The 19,745-nt window shown below is 37.1% G+C and overlaps 2 protein-coding genes across 5 annotated transcripts in view; one reads left to right on the top strand and one right to left on the bottom strand.

Annotated features, from left to right (window-relative positions):
• naa35 (N-alpha-acetyltransferase 35, NatC auxiliary subunit) overlaps nt 1-6,000 on the top strand; it is a 123,472-nt gene extending 117,472 nt beyond the window's left edge. For all 4 annotated transcript variants that reach the window (XM_069929687.1, XM_069929697.1, XM_069929679.1 and 1 more), the window contains 3 exons: nt 1,903-2,025; nt 2,234-2,314; nt 5,779-6,000. In XM_069929687.1, the coding sequence (XP_069785788.1) occupies nt 1,903-2,025; nt 2,234-2,314; nt 5,779-5,838 (264 nt within the window). In that variant the 3' untranslated portion in view covers nt 5,839-6,000. The remainder of the gene's footprint in view (nt 1-1,902; nt 2,026-2,233; nt 2,315-5,778) is intronic.
• Nucleotides 6,001-6,977: 977 nt separating this feature from the next.
• The window catches only part of LOC138739282 (Golgi membrane protein 1-like), a 63,036-nt gene continuing 50,268 nt past the window's right edge, over nt 6,978-19,745 (bottom strand). The window contains exons 6-9 of the mRNA XM_069891450.1: nt 18,342-18,480; nt 17,777-17,821; nt 8,976-9,074; nt 6,978-7,858 (exon numbers count right to left, since the gene is read on the bottom strand). Of these exons, the coding sequence (XP_069747551.1) occupies nt 7,854-7,858; nt 8,976-9,074; nt 17,777-17,821; nt 18,342-18,480 (288 nt within the window). The 3' untranslated portion in view covers nt 6,978-7,853. The remainder of the gene's footprint in view (nt 7,859-8,975; nt 9,075-17,776; nt 17,822-18,341; nt 18,481-19,745) is intronic.

Here is a 19,745-nt window from a genome sequence, read left to right as displayed (position 1 = left end):
TTTGGAATTTAAATTATTCCAGTTAGCAAAGCGGTTCATCCCATTGCCCTGAGTTCTAATCTCACACTGTCGGCGAGGAATTTTTGTACATTCTCCCCATGACCGCATAGGTTTCCACTGGATGATCAAATTTCCTCCCATGTTACAAACATGGGTGCTCATGGGCCAAAACACGCGGTACATTTACATATAATTTTTTATTGCTTTTCATGTCATTCACAATTTCTAGAATGGAGATGTGCACAAATAAAGGTTGAATTCACTCCATAGGTAATCAAGCCATCTTCCTCAACACTGATCATACTTATTTATTCCTCCCTCCACTCCCAACAAGTCTCATGATTGCAGAGCCATTGTAGTGAGGCTTTATCAACTAGTCCAAGAGCAGCATTGAGTCTGCACCACCATTAAAATTATTGGTTGATGCAATTTTTCCTTTTAACCCCATTCTCCTCCCTTCTCCTGATAACCTTAGATGCCCTTACTAATCAAGAAACTATCAACCTCTGCCTTAAATATACCTAATGAGTTGTCCTCCACAGCTGTCTGTGGCAATGAATTCAATAGATTACTAGCACTGACTGAAGAAATTTCTCCTCTATCCTTTTATTCTGGAGGTTGTGCCCTCATGTCCAAAACTCTGCCACTACTGGAAACATCTCCACATCGATTCTATCAAGCCCTTTCAAAATTTTGAATGTTTAGATGATATCCTCCCGCATCCTTCTAAACTCCAGTGGGTACAGGCATAGAGCCATCAAACACTACTCATGTTAACTCTGTCACCCCTGCAATCATTCTCCTAAATCTCTGGATCGTCTCCTACATCGGCACACCCTTCCTGAGCAATGGGGACCAAAGCTGCTCATAATACTTCAAATGTCAGCATTACATCATTGGTTTTAATATTCCAGTCCTCTCAGAATGAAAGTTCACGTTTGCATTTGCCTTCCTTACTACTGACTCAATCTACAAGTTAACCTTTATGGAATCTTGCACAAGGTCTCCTAAGTCCCTTTGATCCTCTGCTTTTTGAATCCTCTCCCCATTTAGAAAATAGTCAACTTCTTTATTCCTTCTACCCAAGTGCACGATCATGCACGTTCCTAAGCTTTATTCTATCTGCCACTTCTTTTGTTCATTCTCCCAACCTATCCAGTCCCTCGACATACTACATGTCCTGCCCCTTCACCCGTTTTCCTATCACTTATTAATTTGGCTATAAAGTCATCAATTTTGTCATCTAAACCATTTACAAACAATGTAGAAAGTAACTGTCCCAACAATGACTCCTACAGAACACCACTAGTCACTGGTGGCCAGCCAGAAAAGGCCCCTTTTATTCAACTCTTTGCTTTCTCCCAATCAGCCAATTGTATATCCATGCTAGTATCTTTCCCAGCTAACTGCTGTAGCCTTGTTCCTGGAACACACTAATAGGCCTTCAATCAACATGGATAAGGCTTTGTAAGAGTTTATAATGCCCCACATTTCAATACAATTAATATTGCTTTCATTAATTAAAAAAAACTTTTTCTTAATTTTTTTTGTTTTTAAAAGTAAAATAAATGAAAACTTACTGTTTTTCATCTGTATTTTCGGGGCTTACAGTTAGGAGGTTGCACAGATTGATTAAATTACAGCACCATCAGACACTGCCATTGGAAACCGGAGTCCCAAGTGCAGTGTATGATTCACTAATAGGGGTCACCCACTCATCCTAGTCTTGTTGCAGTGGTCATATGTCCAGACATGCTATTATTTTGATTTGTGATCCTTATCCCATCTTGTTTCAGAGTTCAGTCCTGGTGTTCAAATTTGTAATTGAATAACATTAATTAAACAAAGATTTATTTTCTCAATTATCTACATTCTGAAGCATTTTAAAATTCTGTCAAATAGGAAATGTCTGACCTAAACAAATACACTCCACCTCCTCAATCTTCTGACCTGTACATAGCAGCCAGTAAGCACTTCCAACAAGCCAAGATGATACTGGAGAATATCCCGAATCCAGATAATGAGGTATGGAAGACTGCAGAATACTTGTGCTTTGAATTAAATGTTTTTTTTTTCTCAATTAGTCGTGTTTAGACACTGAAAAATATTTTAGATGTGTCTTCATCTTGCAGTAGTTTGATACACTGATAATGCTCAGTTTAATTTATGCCATTTTTATTAGATGTGCTTATTTGTTATTTTGTTCTGTGACTTGTGGAATTTCACTTTTCAGGTAAAAAAAATTTTAAAGGTTGCAAAACCTAACATTGTGGTGATGAAGTTACTTGCAGGAGGCCACAAGAAAGAATCCAAGGTAAATTCTAACAATACTATAATAAATGCATTGAGAATGATTGTCACATAAACCAACTAAAATAGAAGAAATATTCATTAGAGTAAATTTCCTTTAGTTTCAAAGAGGATCATTACCAAAAATAATCCAACCTCTGCCTTAAATATACCTAATGAGTTGTCCTCCACAGCTGTCTGTGGCAAAACTCCAAACTGAGCAATGGGGACCAAAGCTGCTCATAATACTTCAAATGTCAGCATTACATCATTGGTTTTAATATTCCAGTCCTCTCAGAATGAAAGTTCATGTTTGCATTTGCCTTCCTTACTACTGACTCAATCTACAAGTTAACCTTTATGGAATCTTGCACAAGGTCTCCTAAGTCCCTTTGATCCTCTGCTTTTTGAACTCTTGATTAGTAAGGGCATCTAAGGTTATCAGCAGAAGGGAGGAGAATGGGGTTAATTTGTGGTCTGTGTTGGGTTGATATAACAACTGGAAAATAAATGAAAATCTGAATTACAAATATAAAATGCTGGAAATATTTGATAAATCCAGTAGCATCTGTGAAAAGAGAAACAGAGCTAAGATTTCAGGTCAAATACCCTGCTACTAATAAAGAATCTCTCTTTTTTTAAAAATATTTTATTTTTTTCCATAAATATACATATCAAAATTTTCCATTTTCAAAATATATAAGTATTTGTATATAACTTTATTTCTTACACAACAACCCCTTCCCAGTATAAATCCGTATACCGTCAGGGCTTATAGTTGGGTTTTTAAAAAAATCTTCATTGGGGAGGTAACATTTTTATAATAGTAGCACCTTTTTATATTTAGGCCCCTATATAATCAAAATATGGTTGCCATAGTTAAATGCATCATATTTGTTCTTTAGATTTTAAGTCATTTTTTTTTCCATAGGAATACAACTGTTCATCTCTCTTCCATCGTGCTTTCCCTAGAAGAGAGTTGCATTTCAACACTTATGAATCGGTTACTCATATTCTCCATTTTTTCCAGGATGATGCTCAGTTCTTGGCCTGACTCTCCATTTTTACCTGATTCTGCCAGTCCCGTTGCCATTTTTGCACAGCTCACTTTCACCTGATGTTCCTGGTTGAATAAGAGCTTCTTCAGTCTTTGTTCTTGGCTGCTTTGGCTTCTTTGTACTTGCTATATCCATTTTTGATAAAGAAAATCTTGATTTAAGTTATGACCATCTATTTACCATTCTCTTCACGGAGAACTCAACCAAAACACACCTGCATGACCACACCCTTCCGAATAGAGGGTCATTAACCAAAAAGTCTTGATTCTAAGTAGCATCTGTGGTAAAAGAAACAATATGCTGATGTTTCCAGCATATTCTATGTAAATAGTACAAAGGTGCTGCGATTGACCTTGGTCCACGAGTTAGGTGAAGTATAGTTTTGTGGAGTTCCAAATGACTAATTGAAACTTGCAGTTTGTTGCTTGAACATGCAGAATTGACGTTCTTTTGATCAAATATCCATATGTAGGTTATTCAACAGAGTATTAATTGACCATACAAAATCTTCAGCTGACAATATCTATTACAATTTCTGTACCTGCAGGAAGAACTCTTCCTTTTGTAAGCAATTCTATGCACGTCATGATTTTTTTGTGTATATTTTTGCTGTTTCTTGTCTAAGATAAAATTTGTTGGATGGAGAGGGGCAAATACAAAATGTTGCATCCATACTAGAAGTACATAATAGAATTTTAAAGTGGGAAAAGTGTGACACTTTAAAGTGTGATCCCTACAGACCACTAGATTTTACTCAAAAAATTCAGTCTTTGGTTTGCTATCAATGAAAGGGGTTTCCTTGCTGCCAGTAAGAAAATTCAAGCAAAGGTTGATTGCCTAACATGCTCCTGTCTTCCTTAATGTACCTGCATCAGTGAGACCTAATGGTCTATGAAACAAAAAAATTGTGTTTGAGGTGCCACAAACTGTAAAATTAGATTTTCAACAGGTCACATCAAGCTAGTGGGAACCACCTGTGTGAGGGCACTTTATTTGGCATCTAAAACTCTTGTTGGACAATGATCTTTACACTGCATAAATTATTCTGAACTTTTCATGATATCAATTGTACATGCTGGATCTGAAAATCCTTATGTGAATAGATTTACCACACTCGAAAACTGAGAAAAAATTTCATAAGTATGTATATTTAAAAAACACCTCAGATTATGCTGTTTTTTTTAATCTATGGGTTCAATCAAAATGTAGATCTTGTGAGTAATACAAAGTATGTAGGTTTCTTTTATCACTGGGCCTGCAGATACAGGTCCCAGTCCCCAGGTAAATATGTGAAAATGTTAAAACTTTAACTTTTTCAGTAGCAGAAGAGTTATTTTCAAAAATTATTCCAGTTATCCATTTTCACTGCTTTTTTTTAAAAAAGTCTCATTTTGGAGACTTCTACTGATTATTTTCCCACACCATTTCAAATTTTACACTTTCTTGCACATCATTGGGAAAAACAAATGCACTCGTGCTGTTGAAGCTTTCCATTAATATTTTTGTCATGCAAATCTTCATGGGTGGACGTAGAAGGTTGAAAATTTGCAATGTATTTACATTAACCATTGGGCATCCTCGCTATAACTCAAAAGAACTTGTGGGGAAAAGTTCTCAGAACTACTTTAACAGTTATGGAAAATGTTCTATAGATATTCTGGTACTATGCTAACATTGTGCAATATCCAAAAATGTCTACAGATCAACTGGGTCATGCTCAAAACTGTTCACATACCATTGCATTAGAATAGTCACCAGTAGAGTGGTTTGTTTTGAAATCCATATTTGTATACAGAATCTTACAAGCAAAATCAATGGACTAGCAAGCTAGAGCCCTAAGCGAAAGATCTAAAGATAGAAGTTCATGTCCAAAACATTGCAGCTGGCGCTAAAAATTTAAACTGTGATTGACAAATTGTTGTACTTCGGGGAAAATCACACCAGTTAGCCTAATCAGGTGGTTTTTTGCAGATCCAAATTCACAGTAACATGGGGAACACTCTTGTGTCATCAAACTAGCCAGCATGAAAACAGAATGCAATAGTTTGAGGTAGCTCAATCCAAGTTCCTTACGGCCATTTAACAGTGATTACTCAGTCCATAAAACAGTACCCTTGATCTGCCCTTATCTTTTGAAGATGACTGGTGGTGGGCAAGGCAGAAGGGTGAGTAAGGTAACTAAAGCAGTACCTTTGTGTAAAGTTCAGCCAGTTGGATAGACAGGTTACATTGGCTAAAGAGTGCAATACAAGTGTACAAAACAATTCTACACTGTGAATATGTGCAATTTCTGAAAATGTGCGTACAAGCAACATACCTTGAAACATTACTTATGTTTCTTTATCTTTGCTATATAAAGTACACTGTTGGATCTGCTGAGTTTCTCCAACATTGTGATTTTTACAAGTTTTGTTTTTTTCTTAAATTTCAGGTTCCTCCAGAATTTGATTTCTCAATTCACAAATATTTTCCAGTGGTCAAGTTAATATAATTTGTATGCCAAGAACCCTCTCGTGTAATGAACTAATTAACACATTAAAATGTACTGTTCCTGCTATGGCTCAAGTGTTTCAGAATCAGGAGGCTCAAGTTCTTTATATATGCTGTTGTACTGTATTAATATTGTGATCTGAATAAAAATATAACTTTTTAAGTGTCCTCACCATTCTTGCCAGGTACCAATAATATCTGCAAAGTATTCTCTTTGCACGGGGTAGGGAAAATACTCTTGAATCACAACAAAAAGCTGGAATCCACATCGAAGTTACCATTTTGTATTGATCCTGAGGACTGCTTTGTCAGTGTTTTAATTATTGAACAACTCCATCTGTATGGTGTGAGAATGCAAATTCACACAAGTTCTTATATTTTTACAGAACAAGAGCATAGTAATTAGCAATATCATATTTCAATGTGCTGTCATGGATGAAAGATGAGCAGCAAAGGCAATTCACACCACAAAAGTAAAATCTTGTCTACTTTTTCTCCCACTAATGCTTCTTGACCTACTGACTTCCTCCAGCAGATTGTTACTCCAGATTCTGGCATCTGCAGGCTTTCATGTCTACTGTTGTATCTCTTGTGGTTACAAGGTACAAGGGATGACGGAATCACAAAGTGGTCCTGCTTCATTTAAGTAATCATTTGTGAAGGATAGTGTAGTTGCAGAATTCAGAAGTGGAAATATGAAATTCAACATTAAATTATCATTGAAAAGGAGCTACCCAATTCCACAAAGTGCTTAAAGGTGAACATATATTTTAGCAGCTACCTGGAAAAAGAAATGTAACCAACTCAGTGAGGACTAATTACAAAATCTTGTTCAAATTAAATGAGGAGAAAAACCTTCAAATGAACAAATTGTTTTTAAATCAACAAAAATCATAAATGTACCCTAGCTGTACAGCATACTGGCAAAGAATGTGCTGTTACAATGGCAGGAAAAAAACTAAGGTACTTACTCCAACCCAAAAGTCATCCTTTGTAAACAAGATTCCCTCTCCCTCAAAACAGAAAAATGTGCTTCAAAAATTGGGGGGGGGGGGGGGGGAATGGGGAAAATAAAAATCATGTTGGGCTTTTGCTTTCATCAGAATTGTCTTCATCTGCAAAATTAAAACAAGTAAACAAAACGAAGCAATCGTCCTTTTTATTTTGAATTAAATATTCAGTTCTCACAGAAAAAGTGAATATTATCAGTAAACATTAAACAAGCCACCTCTTTGGTTGTGCAGATTTGGCCTCACAGTTAAGTTGCATTTTTATTTTAGATGTTGAAAATGTAATTTTCAGTGAACAGATATCGAGGGGGATTGAAAAGATGTGCTATGATATTCACATGCTATGTTATAATTGGGTGCTCCAGAGTGGAGGATAAATGTAAAAACAAATCCTAATTCCAGTGTTCGGACACAAGCAGAGAGAATTGCATTAATTATTTTTCGCGATAGGTATTCAATTATATTTTCTGTTATTGGCAGGATTAAAAAGTAATTATTTGACATTTTTTTCATTAAAACCCCACCAACTAAAAGAGACAGACAGTTTAACCACACCACTAATATAAACCTGTACTGAAGTTGCACATCTCCTTACATTTCTGGACTGTTGATAAAAGTAAACTTTAACTGGATTGAAGGTAGAGTTGAAATATGCACGAACTATTGCATTCTACAGTAAGGCTGCCACTGAGGAGTGCAAAATAATCACCATTTAAAAACAGTTAATATTTTAGAGCATTCTCAATTATATCTACAGTACAAATTAAACCTGGATTGTTGTTTAATAGTTCGTACTTAATTAAAAGACCCATACCCTGTCCATACAGACATTGTCCTTAATATAAATTTGGTCTATTTTGATATAGACCACCGCACAATTTTTAGTTACTAAAAAGTGCAATATTAATAAATAAATTACCCAATTACTTTCAAGCAGTCTTGTTCACGGTATTTATTTCCTGTTCTGATCTTCATTTTATTCAAAAATTCTTTTCACATCTTCACATCACACTAAATTTTAAAAATACACAGGATTAATGTAAAATATAACTGGAACAACAAAAACAGTTAAAACAAAATATAGAAAACTGTTTTTAAATGTTTTTTGCATAGAGGATGAACCATGTCTTTATCAAAGCAAACTTGTGACAGCGAGGAAGGCTGTCAAAGCTTGCAGCCAGACCTGGACCAACTAGAAAAATGGGCAACAAAATGGCAGATGGAATTAAGTGCAGTCAAGTGTGAGATGTTGAACTTTGGGAAGACAAATCAGAGTAGAACTTACACAGAGTGCAATAGAGCGAAGGGATCTGGCAATACAAATACATACTCCCTTGAGTAGGGACATAGAATGACAGAGTAGTAAAGAGCTTTTGGCACATTGGCCTTCATAATTCAAAGTTCTGAGTACAGGAGTTGGGATGTTATGTTGAAGTGGCATAAGACATTGGTGAGGCCAAATTTGGAATGTTTCAAGCAAATATGGTTACCTACCTGCAGGAGAGTGCAGAGAAAATCTACAAGGATGTTGTCAAGACTTGAGGACCTAAGTTGTGGAGAAAGGTTGAAAAGGTTAGGTCTTTATTCTCTGGAGCATCAGGGAATGAGGGAGATTTTATAGAGGTATACAAAATTATGAGGAATATAGAGAAGGTAAATGGAAACGGGCTTTTCCCACTAAAATCTCATCTAAGAAATAAGGGACATGGGTAAATGGTAAAATGTTTGAGGGGAACATCTTTACTCAGAGGGTAGGGAGAACATGGAATGAGCTGCCAGCAGAGATGATGAATGCAAGTTTGATTTCAAAATTTAAGAGAAACTTGGTTCAGTACATGGATGGGAGGGATATGCAGGGCAATGGTGCAGGTCGATGGGACTTGGCAGAAAAATAGTTTGGCATGGACTAGGTGGATCAAGGGACCAGTTTCTGTGCTGGAGTGCTATGTGGTAGAAAAAACTTTAACCATGCTAAGGCCATAAACAGTCACTAATGACAGGAGAATGGCCTGTAATTTACTAACAAGAATTATGTAGAGGATTGACTTATTATACACGTGCAAACAAATGGAAAAAGAAATTCACATTATGCACTTATTTTTGAAAAAAAAAGGTTTTATTTAGATACCTTCTTTATTGTGTGATTCAGTAGCTTGGTTATCAGCATTCCTACTCTGATCTGTGTTTTTCTGGTTCAACGCATCCCCATGATTATTTTCACCTGCATCTTAAATTTAAGAAAAAATGCAAAATGAAATTTCAGAAGTTCAGACATGAATGACAAAACATTGAAATTATAAAAATATTTCTCACAAAATTTAGAAACTGCACTTGAAACACATGAGAAGTAGCAGGCAGCCTTTCAGCACTTTCTTCCATTTTGCCATCAAAAAAGTTTCTTTTACCTTCATGCCATTTTTTTTGTACCATCCTCATCTTCAATTCCTTTAGAAAATATCCAAATAGAATCTAGAAAATCTAGAAAATATCCAAAGACTGAGGCTCTACATCATATTAGGTGACGACATCTCATTTTCTCTATATCCAAGTGACAAACCTCACATCTTTCCAAACAAGTCAGGAGAAAGTCATCCAGCAACTTCCCATAAAGATCTCAAAGAATTGTTTCAACAAAATCACTTGTCAGTCTCAAGATGCCATCTTTCTCCCATGGTATTACCTGAACCCTTATGAATCTCAATATTTAATGTTTGCAGAATGGTGAATTTATTGTGGTAAAATTAAAATACCATATATTTTGGCGTATAAGATTTCTCCCTGCCGCCCCTCCCTGTTCAGCCTAATTTTATGGTATATCCAATGTACAAGTCGACCCCAATTTTCTGGCTGCCTGAGGTGCCCCGTTGACCGGCGTATAACCCAAAGCTTGTGATGAGTGAGATGGGCCACTGACCAGTGTATATGTTGATCCCCATAGAGCGCATGTATTGATCTGCTGGGCATTGGCTGGATGGAGGTGATTGCTATCATGGAGGGTCCATCAACCAAACGCAGCACATGACAAAAAAAAGAAGCGAGCTTTAAGTTGAAAGTGATAGAAATGGCCAAAATTAACAACTGCACTGCTGCAAGAAAATTTGATGTACATGAGAAGTTGGAAAGAGATTGAAGGTAGAAAGAAGAGACTTTATGAAACATCACCAAAAGGCAATGTTCTTTGAGAAAAGGAAACACTTGTTGGTCGGAGTTGGAAAATCAAATTGCAATATGGGTACGTGAACAGAGGCAAAATTGTTACATGGTCACCTGAAATAAAATAAGAACATATGCACTTCAGTGGGCAGTCACACCCAGACCTTGGTGATGATTTTGAGGCTACAGTAGGCTGGTGCAATCGTTTCATGAACAGGAAAAATCTGGTGTTATGCCAAAAAAACAAAAATTGCACAAACTACCAAAAGATCTTGATCATAAAGTTGCAAGTTTTCACCAGTTTGTTATACAGAACTGGCAGAAACATTAGTTTGCATTGACAAATATTGGAAACATGGATGAAACCTCCATGAATTTCAACATGATAGGCTTGAAGTGGAAAGGCGTTAAAACTGCGCAAACCAGAAGTACAGGCCATGAAAGGACAAGGTTTACTGTAGTGTTTTTGTGCATGGCCAATGGGACAAAGTTAAGATCCATAGTAATCTTCAAATGCAAAATTAAACCAAAAATAAAATTTTCTGCACATACTTTTTGTACATTTTCATGAAAAAGGATGGATGGATGAAAATAGTGTATATCTATAGATAGACAATGTGCGGAAAAGGCGACCAGGTGGTTTACGCAAAGAACAGGGTTTGCTGGTCTGGGATATATTTTGTAGCCACTTAACTGAGAACACTAACAGTAGATTAGCACTGCATAGTACTTACATGGCAGTTATCCCGGGTGGTTTGACATCTATATTGCAACCTCTCAATGTTTGCTTGAACAAGCCATTCAAAGACCATGTGCACAAGAAATGGAATACATGGACGTCGAGTGCAGAAGTCATTTATAAAAGGCGGGGCAATGTGTGTTGCAACACTTGATATGCTGTGTAACTTCGAGCTCAAGGCATGGGACAAAGTTAAAGAAGACTGTGATAAAAGCATTTAAAAATTGATGGCACGAAAGATAATTTATTGTGGGACACTGACAAAGAAGCTGAAACCACCTCATCAGATACATACTGGGATCCATATGATGACTGTTTAAACAGTGAGAGTATGGATGTGGTTGTCACCATCTTTGCTTCAGTTGATAGCAAGAATGATTTTGAAGGGTTCTAAATGTGTTGTTTTTGGATAATGATAGCAATTTTGAAGGGTGCTAATTGTCTTTTTTGTTTTTTCGAGGGTCAACATATCCCAAATTGGTTTTTCCAGGGTCAACTTTTACGCCAGAGCAGTGCAGATTGGATTGTGAGGTCTCCAATTTAAGGTCTCAAAAGTATATCTGGCATACAAGTCGACCCTCATTTTTTAAGAGATTTTTTGGGGTTTCACGACTTGACTTGTACACTGAAATATACGATATATCCAAGGGAAACACTGATTGAAACAGATTGTAAATGTACAATGTCAGAAGCTGCAATCACATTTCAATAGGTCAGCAATAGAAACATGATTAACAGGGTTTGGCCTGCTTCCATCATTCAACATCATGACCGATTATGTGTCTTGTCCACTTTTACCGGCTCTATTTCCTAAATGAAGGAAATAAAGGTTGACCTCATTACTAAAGATTCAAGCACATACAACCCTGTGGGTGAGAGAATTCCAAACAGTGGCAACTCTCTGCATAAAGAAATGTATCTTTATCTCCAATCTACCCCTAATCAAAGACTTAATTTTAAATGTAGACATACAGCACAGTAACAGGCCCTTTCAGCCCATAAGCTCATGCTGCCCAATTACACCCAAATGACTACAACCCCGGTACATTTTGAATGGTGGGAGGAAACCAGAGGAAACACAAGTAGATATAGAGAATATACAAACTCCTTACAGACAACACCAGATTCGAACCCAGGTCACTGGGGCTGCAACAGTGTTCCGCTAACTGCTACACTAACCATGCTGACTTATATCCTCCAATTATAGATTCTTTAAATGCTGGAAATATTATTTTAGCATCTCCTTGATCATACCCCACAGAATCTGGTATCTCTTTCATTCTGCTAAACACTTTTCTAAACATCTCAGGAATCAATCCACAGAATTACAACCCAAGTCAATTATATTCTTTAAGATAGAACCAATGTGAGCTCTCTACCTCGATCCAACTGTAAACTTGCAATAAAGACAATTTTATCTTCTTACTGCTTGCTGTCTGCATTTCACATTATATGTCATGAACTGTCAACAAGACCTCTCAGTGGAACATTAAATGCTCACCTCCCAGAGTTTTGAATATTTTTCAATCTTTTCTACAAAAAATGCACAACTTGTGTTTTCTAACCAAAATCTATCTGCCACCTTGTTTAGTCGGCCCATATATCCCTATGGAGACTGATTTTCCTCAGAACTAACTTTTCCAGTGAAATAATCTCTGACTGAGTTTGTCATTGAGGAGTCTGATGGTGGAAAGGTAGCATGTGTTCCTGAACCTAGTGATGCGAGTCTTGTGGCTCATCAAAGCAGCGATAGAAGAGTGTGTGCTGGATGGTGATGGTCTTTGATGATTGCTGCTGCTCTCCGGCAGCAGTGTTCACTGTTGATGTACTCAAGAGCGGGGAGGGTTTTGTTTGTGATGTGCTGGGCTGTGTTCACTACCTTTTGGAGGGCTTTATGCTCGAGTCATTGGTATTTCCATACCAGACCGTGATGCAGCAGGTCAGTACACCTTCCACTACATTCTATTTGGCCAACAACAGTGTTGTCATCAGTAAGTTTATAGATTAAGTTATAACTGAACATGGCTGCGCAGTTTTGAGGTGCCTGTGTAGGTGGTCAAGTGTGGAAGAGGTGATGTTGTCAATCCACACTGATTGGGGACTGCCAATGAGGAAAATTCAGATCCAATTGCATAAGGATGAACAGAGTCCCAGATCCTTTAGCTTGGTCATAAGTTTTGCATGTATGATGCTGTTGAATGCTAAGCTATAGTCAATGAACAAAACAGCCTGATATAGGTATTTCTATGGCCAAGGTGATCTACTGCAGAGTGGAGGGTAAGCGAGGTGGCATCTGCTCTGGACCTATTATGGTGATAGGTGATTTGGCATAGGTCCAGGTCCTTCTTGACAAAGAGTTGATTCGGATCATTACCAACATCTTCAAAGCATTTCATCCTGCTAGACACAGTGCCACTGGTTAATAGTCACTGAGGTGCATTAAATTGATCTTCTTGGACACTAGAATGATGGATGCTCTTCAACAAGAGATTAAAATGCTCATTAAAACTTCAGCCAGTTGGTTCGCACAGGTTTAAGGACAAGGCCAGGTACACCATGCTTTCCATGGATTCAACCTCCTGAATGTTCACATCAGCACCTGAGATTAGGAGCACAAAGTTACTGAGGGGCGTGAGGACTCACGAGGGTTCTTTATTATTTTCTCCTTCAAAGTGAGAATGGAATGCAGTGAGGTCACCCAGAAGAGGTGCATTACAGTTGATGATCAGGCCTTGTTTCACCTTAGAGGATGTAATGGTGTGCAAGCCCTGCCACAGCCATCATTCTTCTGTCTGAGACTCCAGGTTAGTCTGGGATTGTCTCTGCATTGTTGATGACCTTCTAGAGTTTGTATCTGGTCTTTCTGGATCTCTCTGAAACTTCCATCCTAAACTCCACTGGTCTTCAGCAGTTTGGCTTCGGAATAGGATATACTGGGGTAGCCCTTATCAGAACACACTCATCCGTGCATTTCCTGACAAAGTCAATAACTACTGTGGCATATTCATCAGATCTTCCACCGATGCCTTGAATGTTGCACTGATTCCAGACAATAGCAAAGCCACTCTTCTGGCTCTCCAGACCATCTTTGTACAATCTTCACTGCTGGTTCCATGCTCTTTAGCTACAAAAAATGCAGGAAGGACCATCACAGCCAGGTGATCTAACTTTAGAAAGAGAGGGCACTGAATGAAATGGAAGGCATCATTGATGGTAGTGTTACAAAGATCTATAGTGCTGTATCCCCTGGTGTTAAAGGAGACATGATGGTAGGTTAGGAGCACCTTCTTAAAAGCTGTTTAAGTATGGTAATGCACCTGGGTAGAAGAAATAAAGAAGTTGATTATTTTCTAAATAGGGAAAGAATACAGAAAGCAGAGGTCCAAAAGGGACTTGGAAGTCCTAGTGAAGGATTCCCCAGAAGGTAAACATGAAAGCTTAGTCAGCAGTGGGAAAGGAAATGCAATGTAAGAATTCATTTCAAAGGAACATAAATATCAAAGATGTTATATTGAGTCTTTATAAGGCATTGGTCAGACTACATTTGGAGTTCGTGAGCAATTTTGGACCCAATATCTAAGGAAAAATATGGTGGTATTGAAGAGAGTCCAGAGGTTTACAAGAATGATCCCAGGGATAAGTGGGTTAATGTATGAGAGGTGTTTGATGGCTCAGGGAAGATATTTGTAAAATTCAAAAGGATGGTGGGAGGGAATCTCACTGAAACCTACCAAATATTGAAAGGGCAGGATAGTGTGGACATGGCAAAGATGTTTTCCTCATGTGAGAATCTAGGATCATCAGGGACAACATTAAAATAATGTCCCTTTAGAATAAAGAGGAAGAAAAATTTCTTCAGCCAGAGGGTGGTGAATCTGTGGAATTGTCAACAGTGGAGGCAAAGACATTGGGTATATTTAAAGCAGAGGCTGATTGGTTATTGATTAGTAAAGATATCAAAGGTTATGGGGAGAAGACAGGAAAACAGAATTGAGAGTACAAATACATCAGCCATGAATCGAATGACAAAGCAGATTTGATGAGATGAATCTGCTCCTACGCCTCGTGGTCTTATTATCTTGGGGAGATAAACCATTCCACAAATTCTTTGAGAACAAATTGTCAATCCAGTTGTGACAAATAAAGGAGAATAATAAAAAAAATAAGAGATCTTGTGCTTGCTCATTATTTCAAAATGCTTTATAATTAGTAAATCTCTTTTGCACCAACACATCGCAATATTTTGTGAATTGCGAGGTGTCAGTAAATAATTTATCACAATTTGCTAGATGAAGAAAGGAATTTCTACCCTGCCTCAAATACATTATTCACTAATGAAGAAATCTTCCTTCATCCAAAACCTCAGTTGAGGAAGAATATTTGTAACAATTGAGTATTTGCTAAAGTGGCATCCAACAATTTCTGAATGCCAACAATATTTAAATTAAAGGTAAGCTTATTTCAAAAATAGTGAATCTGATTAAAGTGGAACCTGAGCAGCATGAATTACCCCACTTCACAAAACTACTGAGCCTTTCTTTAGCTGAAATGGCAAAACGTGAAGAACCAATAACCATTGATTTCTATGGGAAAATTTTTTGAGCGTTCCCAGATTCAAAAAATAATCTACCAAATAACATATAAAACAAAATAACTAACATTTATTAAAAGCAGGAATGATATGATTAATACACAGCCTATAACGGAGAAATAATGTATATACAGTGTGGTTAGGCTGAGTCTTTGGAGGTTGGGGAGAGAAAGGAATAGGGTCATCTATTGATATCTTATGGTCGTCTGAATCTGTCAAGTCACTTAACATCTACACCTTCCATGACTGCCTGCCTCAATGTCGAAGGTCAAAGTTCATCATCTGCTGTGGTGATGTGGCTGGTGAGGAAGTCTTGAAATATGACAGTATGCTTGACTGCTTAGCCTCATGTTTTTTATCATACACTTCTTTGTAAGCACTCAAAGCATCCAGTAAAGTTGCTCAAAACCTACTTGCCCTTTCAAAATTAAAGTCATACTTTTCTCCAATTATTGCAGCATTGTCAATTGTAGCAAAATTCACACGCAAGTGCTTCACGTTCAGTTCCTGGATGACTTCACTTTCGGGCCGTTCACTATTGCGTTCGGTTTTGATTTGTTCCTTTCCTCTTACACTCAGGTCTTCATCTGTCAGTTCTTGGTCATGGGATGCCAAAACCTCTTCAAAATCATCTTTATCAACTTCCACAAAACTAACCTCCTTAGCCAGATTCACTATTTCCATATTTATTGTTGGTTCGAAGCCTTTAAAATCATTCACTGCTTTGGGACAATTTCCTCCAAACACCATTTCTTATTGAGACTGTTAGCCTATTGAGAGCATCTCCAAGGTGCTGATTGCAATTTTATAATGTAGTCTTTCCAGATCACTTGCAAAGATGCTTCAGTTTCCCTCTTTGTCAATGGGTCTTCACAAAAAAGTGTCACATTTTGCATGTAGTAAGCCTTAATTGTGACTATTAGGCCTTGGTCACATAGTTGCAGCAACAATGTTGTATTCGGCAGTAAGAACACAACATGAATGTTATCACCATACTCTATTGGATGAGCAGCATAATTATCGACAATCACAAGACATCTATCATTAATGAAATTTTTCTACAGTATCTTTCAACAAAAGGACTAACATATCCACTCATGTACTCAGAGAAAATCACGTGTGTTCCAACTGCTTGGATGTGAATGAAACACAACAGGAAGTGTATTCTTATCAATGCCTTTTAGAGGCCTAAGAACAGTATCACCAGTGGCATTAAATATAAGCATTAGGGTAAACCTATCCTTCGATGTCTTGTGTTCCTCAGCTTCCATTTCTTCCATCGAGATGAATGACTCGCTCGGCAATCTTTTCCAATAAAATGCAGTTTCATCACAGTTGAGCAGTTGTTTATACGAATAAGCACCTTTCGTGATTATTTTCTTCAGTTTTTCTGTGAACTTTTCGGCAGCTTCAGCATCAACTGAAGCACTCTCTCCAGTAATCTTTAAGCTACAAAGCTGCCCTCACCTCAAAAATCGATCAAACCATCCATGACTACCTTTAAATTCCACGGTTGGAACATTTTCATCACCATGGTCCAGTGCTTTCTGTTTCAGCTTATGAAAAGGAGTGACTGATTTTTCCTTAAATATAAGATAGCTTAATGAAACACTTGGCATTGTACACCCATCAATCCATTCAAGCAATAGACTTTCCATTTTCTCCATTGCTGGATGTTGACCAAAAGAGATCACTTTGTTGCAAGCAGAACCAATGATAACTTCAACAGCCTTCAAGATTTTTTTAATCTCTGCGTGTAAATAGTACGAATAGTGGATGCAGGCAGGTTCAACGCACACACAATGTCTTTATTTTGTTCACCACAACCCAAAGGCTTAATTCTCTCCAGTTTTATGGTAAGTATAACACCCTTATGAACTTTCTTAGGCTTTTCCAATACCTTGGGACACATCCTGCTAACAAATGCACATTAAGTCGAGATACAGCACAGATGCTCACAGACACAGTTCAAAGCCATGATGCTGGCTGGGTGTAATTCCCAGGAAGGAGCTGCTTGAGATGCATGCACAGCCTCTATAACGGCTTACATTTTTCATAAAAGCAAATTTTTGTAATTCGAGTATTTATAAAGCAGTGTATACTTGTACTGCAATTAATGTCACATATATTACTAATAGATTATCAACTCCTCACCATAATCCATTCATGATTTGTATCACAACGGATAATCATACTAAACCTCTTTTTCACTACACGTAATAGCCTGAATACACCTGAGATTCTCCTAACTCAGAAGCTTAGCAGGCTCAGGACTGGTCAGTACTTGAGGGGAGACCGCCTAGGAACACCAGGTCCTGTATGTTTCTTTGATGGATACTGGGCAAAGTGGTGACTGTCTGTCTGCCTTACGGTAGACAAAAGTTAAAGAATTTCATATATGTTACATTTTAAATGTAGTATTACTTGACAATAATGGAACCTTTACCTTTTTCATTGTTAACAACAATTCTGTTTACATCTTCAAGAGAACCTGCAAAACAGATTTGTGTTAACTTAATTATCAACTCTTGCAGATAAATGCAAATTTACCACAACATGACTATGGTGAAGGGAAAGAGATTCATTTGTAAGTGCCAAATCAGTTAAACTATAGCAATTTGAATTGCTTAATTATTTGTTTTTAACAAGTTAAATCTCATTCATTAGCAGATTGGATGACAGATATCAGAAATGCTCTTATTCTTCTATGACAAGCCTGAGCCAAAATCTTGAAAATGTATGGAAGAATTACACGATCACTAGATACCAATATATTTAAGATATTTTCCTGCAGTTGATGTAACAGTAAACCACAATTTTATTTCATTGATCAAATTAGAACAGAACGAAAGTCAGGAAACAGTTTCAAGCAAGAAAGCATTAGATCAACATTTAAAAATAGTTAAACCAATGTACATCAATCAACAGAAAACCCAAATATATATAAATATATATTTACAGGATTAAAAGATACAATGGGATGTTGGAAATGCATATTTGAAAATTCTCACCTGTACTGGCTAACTTGCTACTTTGGAGTTCTGATACAAACTTTGTAGAGTTAACAACTTCATTGCTTTTAACATCTGACTTGTTTGTGAGATTACTTCCTTCTGAAAACTGGGACTTGTCATCTGATGGATCTTTCTGCTAAACAGTAAAAATTAGAGATTCAGCAACTTTAACAGTAGCCACATTCTATCTGTTCTGAAGTACATGGAGGGGCAGGAAGAGAAAACAAAACTTGTAATTTTATATTCTTAGAAAATAATAAGCCTTTTTATCTAATGATACAGTATTGCTATTTCAATCAGCTACTCTATTTCTGAATATAATTTCCTGATGGTGTTATTTTATCATCCTCAAAAAATAAATTGTTCTGCAAATCACACAATGTCAAGAAAAGATGTTTTTGCATAATGTACATTTTAGAAAGAACTAGATGAATTTTGAATGAAGGAGAATCTATTCTAAATAGTAAAAAGATGTAAAAGATTGTGGAACAGACAGATGTGCTACACACATATTTTAATGGTACAAGCTCAGGTGGAAAAACCATTATGTGGAACATGGGTTCCTTGGCTCTACTGATAACTGTGAAAGAAACCTATACTGTTTAGTTTATACTACATTAATGAGATGCAATTTCACTTCCATTCTGACCACACATTGTTTAGAGAGCATGGGTAAGAAGCAATTTAACAAAGTTAGACACCATAGAATCCAGACGTCCATGCTGACCATCAAGCTGATCCATACAAATTCCACTTACCTGCATTTTCTCCAGATACTTCTGCCTTTCTTATTCAATTATCTGTTCAGATACCCCTTATTGTTGTTCCCATTCCCACCTCCACTATCTCCTCTGGAAGATAATTCCAAATACCACTGCTCCCTTCAACCTTCTCCATCTAACCTCAAACTCATGTCCTCTACTCAGACACCCCACCATGAGGAACAGACTCTACCTACCATATGACTAACATTATATACCTTTATCATGCCTACTCTCAGCCTAAAACACCTTGATCAACAACTGAGCTGGAACGAGCTGGGGGGCTGCCTTGGGTTATGGCTAGTGTAGCATTGACTGGCTTTCAGTACTGATCCTTGTTTGTATTTTTGCAACCAATGCTACACCAGTCATAACACAAGGCAGCCCCGCCGTGTCCAACATCCTATTGTTTCCTTAATCTCCTCAACATAATAACTGGTGCATACAATAATGATCAAATCTTCACTGCATTTTCAATTCATGGATTATGGTTTCTTTTACTAAAGTTTACTTGATGAATTCAAAATGGAAGCTGTGTTTCATCATTTTTTTTTAAAGATAGTCCAACCTGCCTTTATTTTAAAATTCTATTAGTTTGTTTTGCCTTACTATTGTGGGCACAAACATTAGTTTTAATCTT

Source organism: Narcine bancroftii, chromosome 1, assembly GCF_036971445.1.
Source record: "Narcine bancroftii isolate sNarBan1 chromosome 1, sNarBan1.hap1, whole genome shotgun sequence".
In the NCBI taxonomy this organism is placed as follows: Eukaryota; Metazoa; Chordata; class Chondrichthyes; order Torpediniformes; family Narcinidae; genus Narcine; species Narcine bancroftii.
This window is presented reverse-complemented; position numbering and strand designations above follow the sequence as displayed.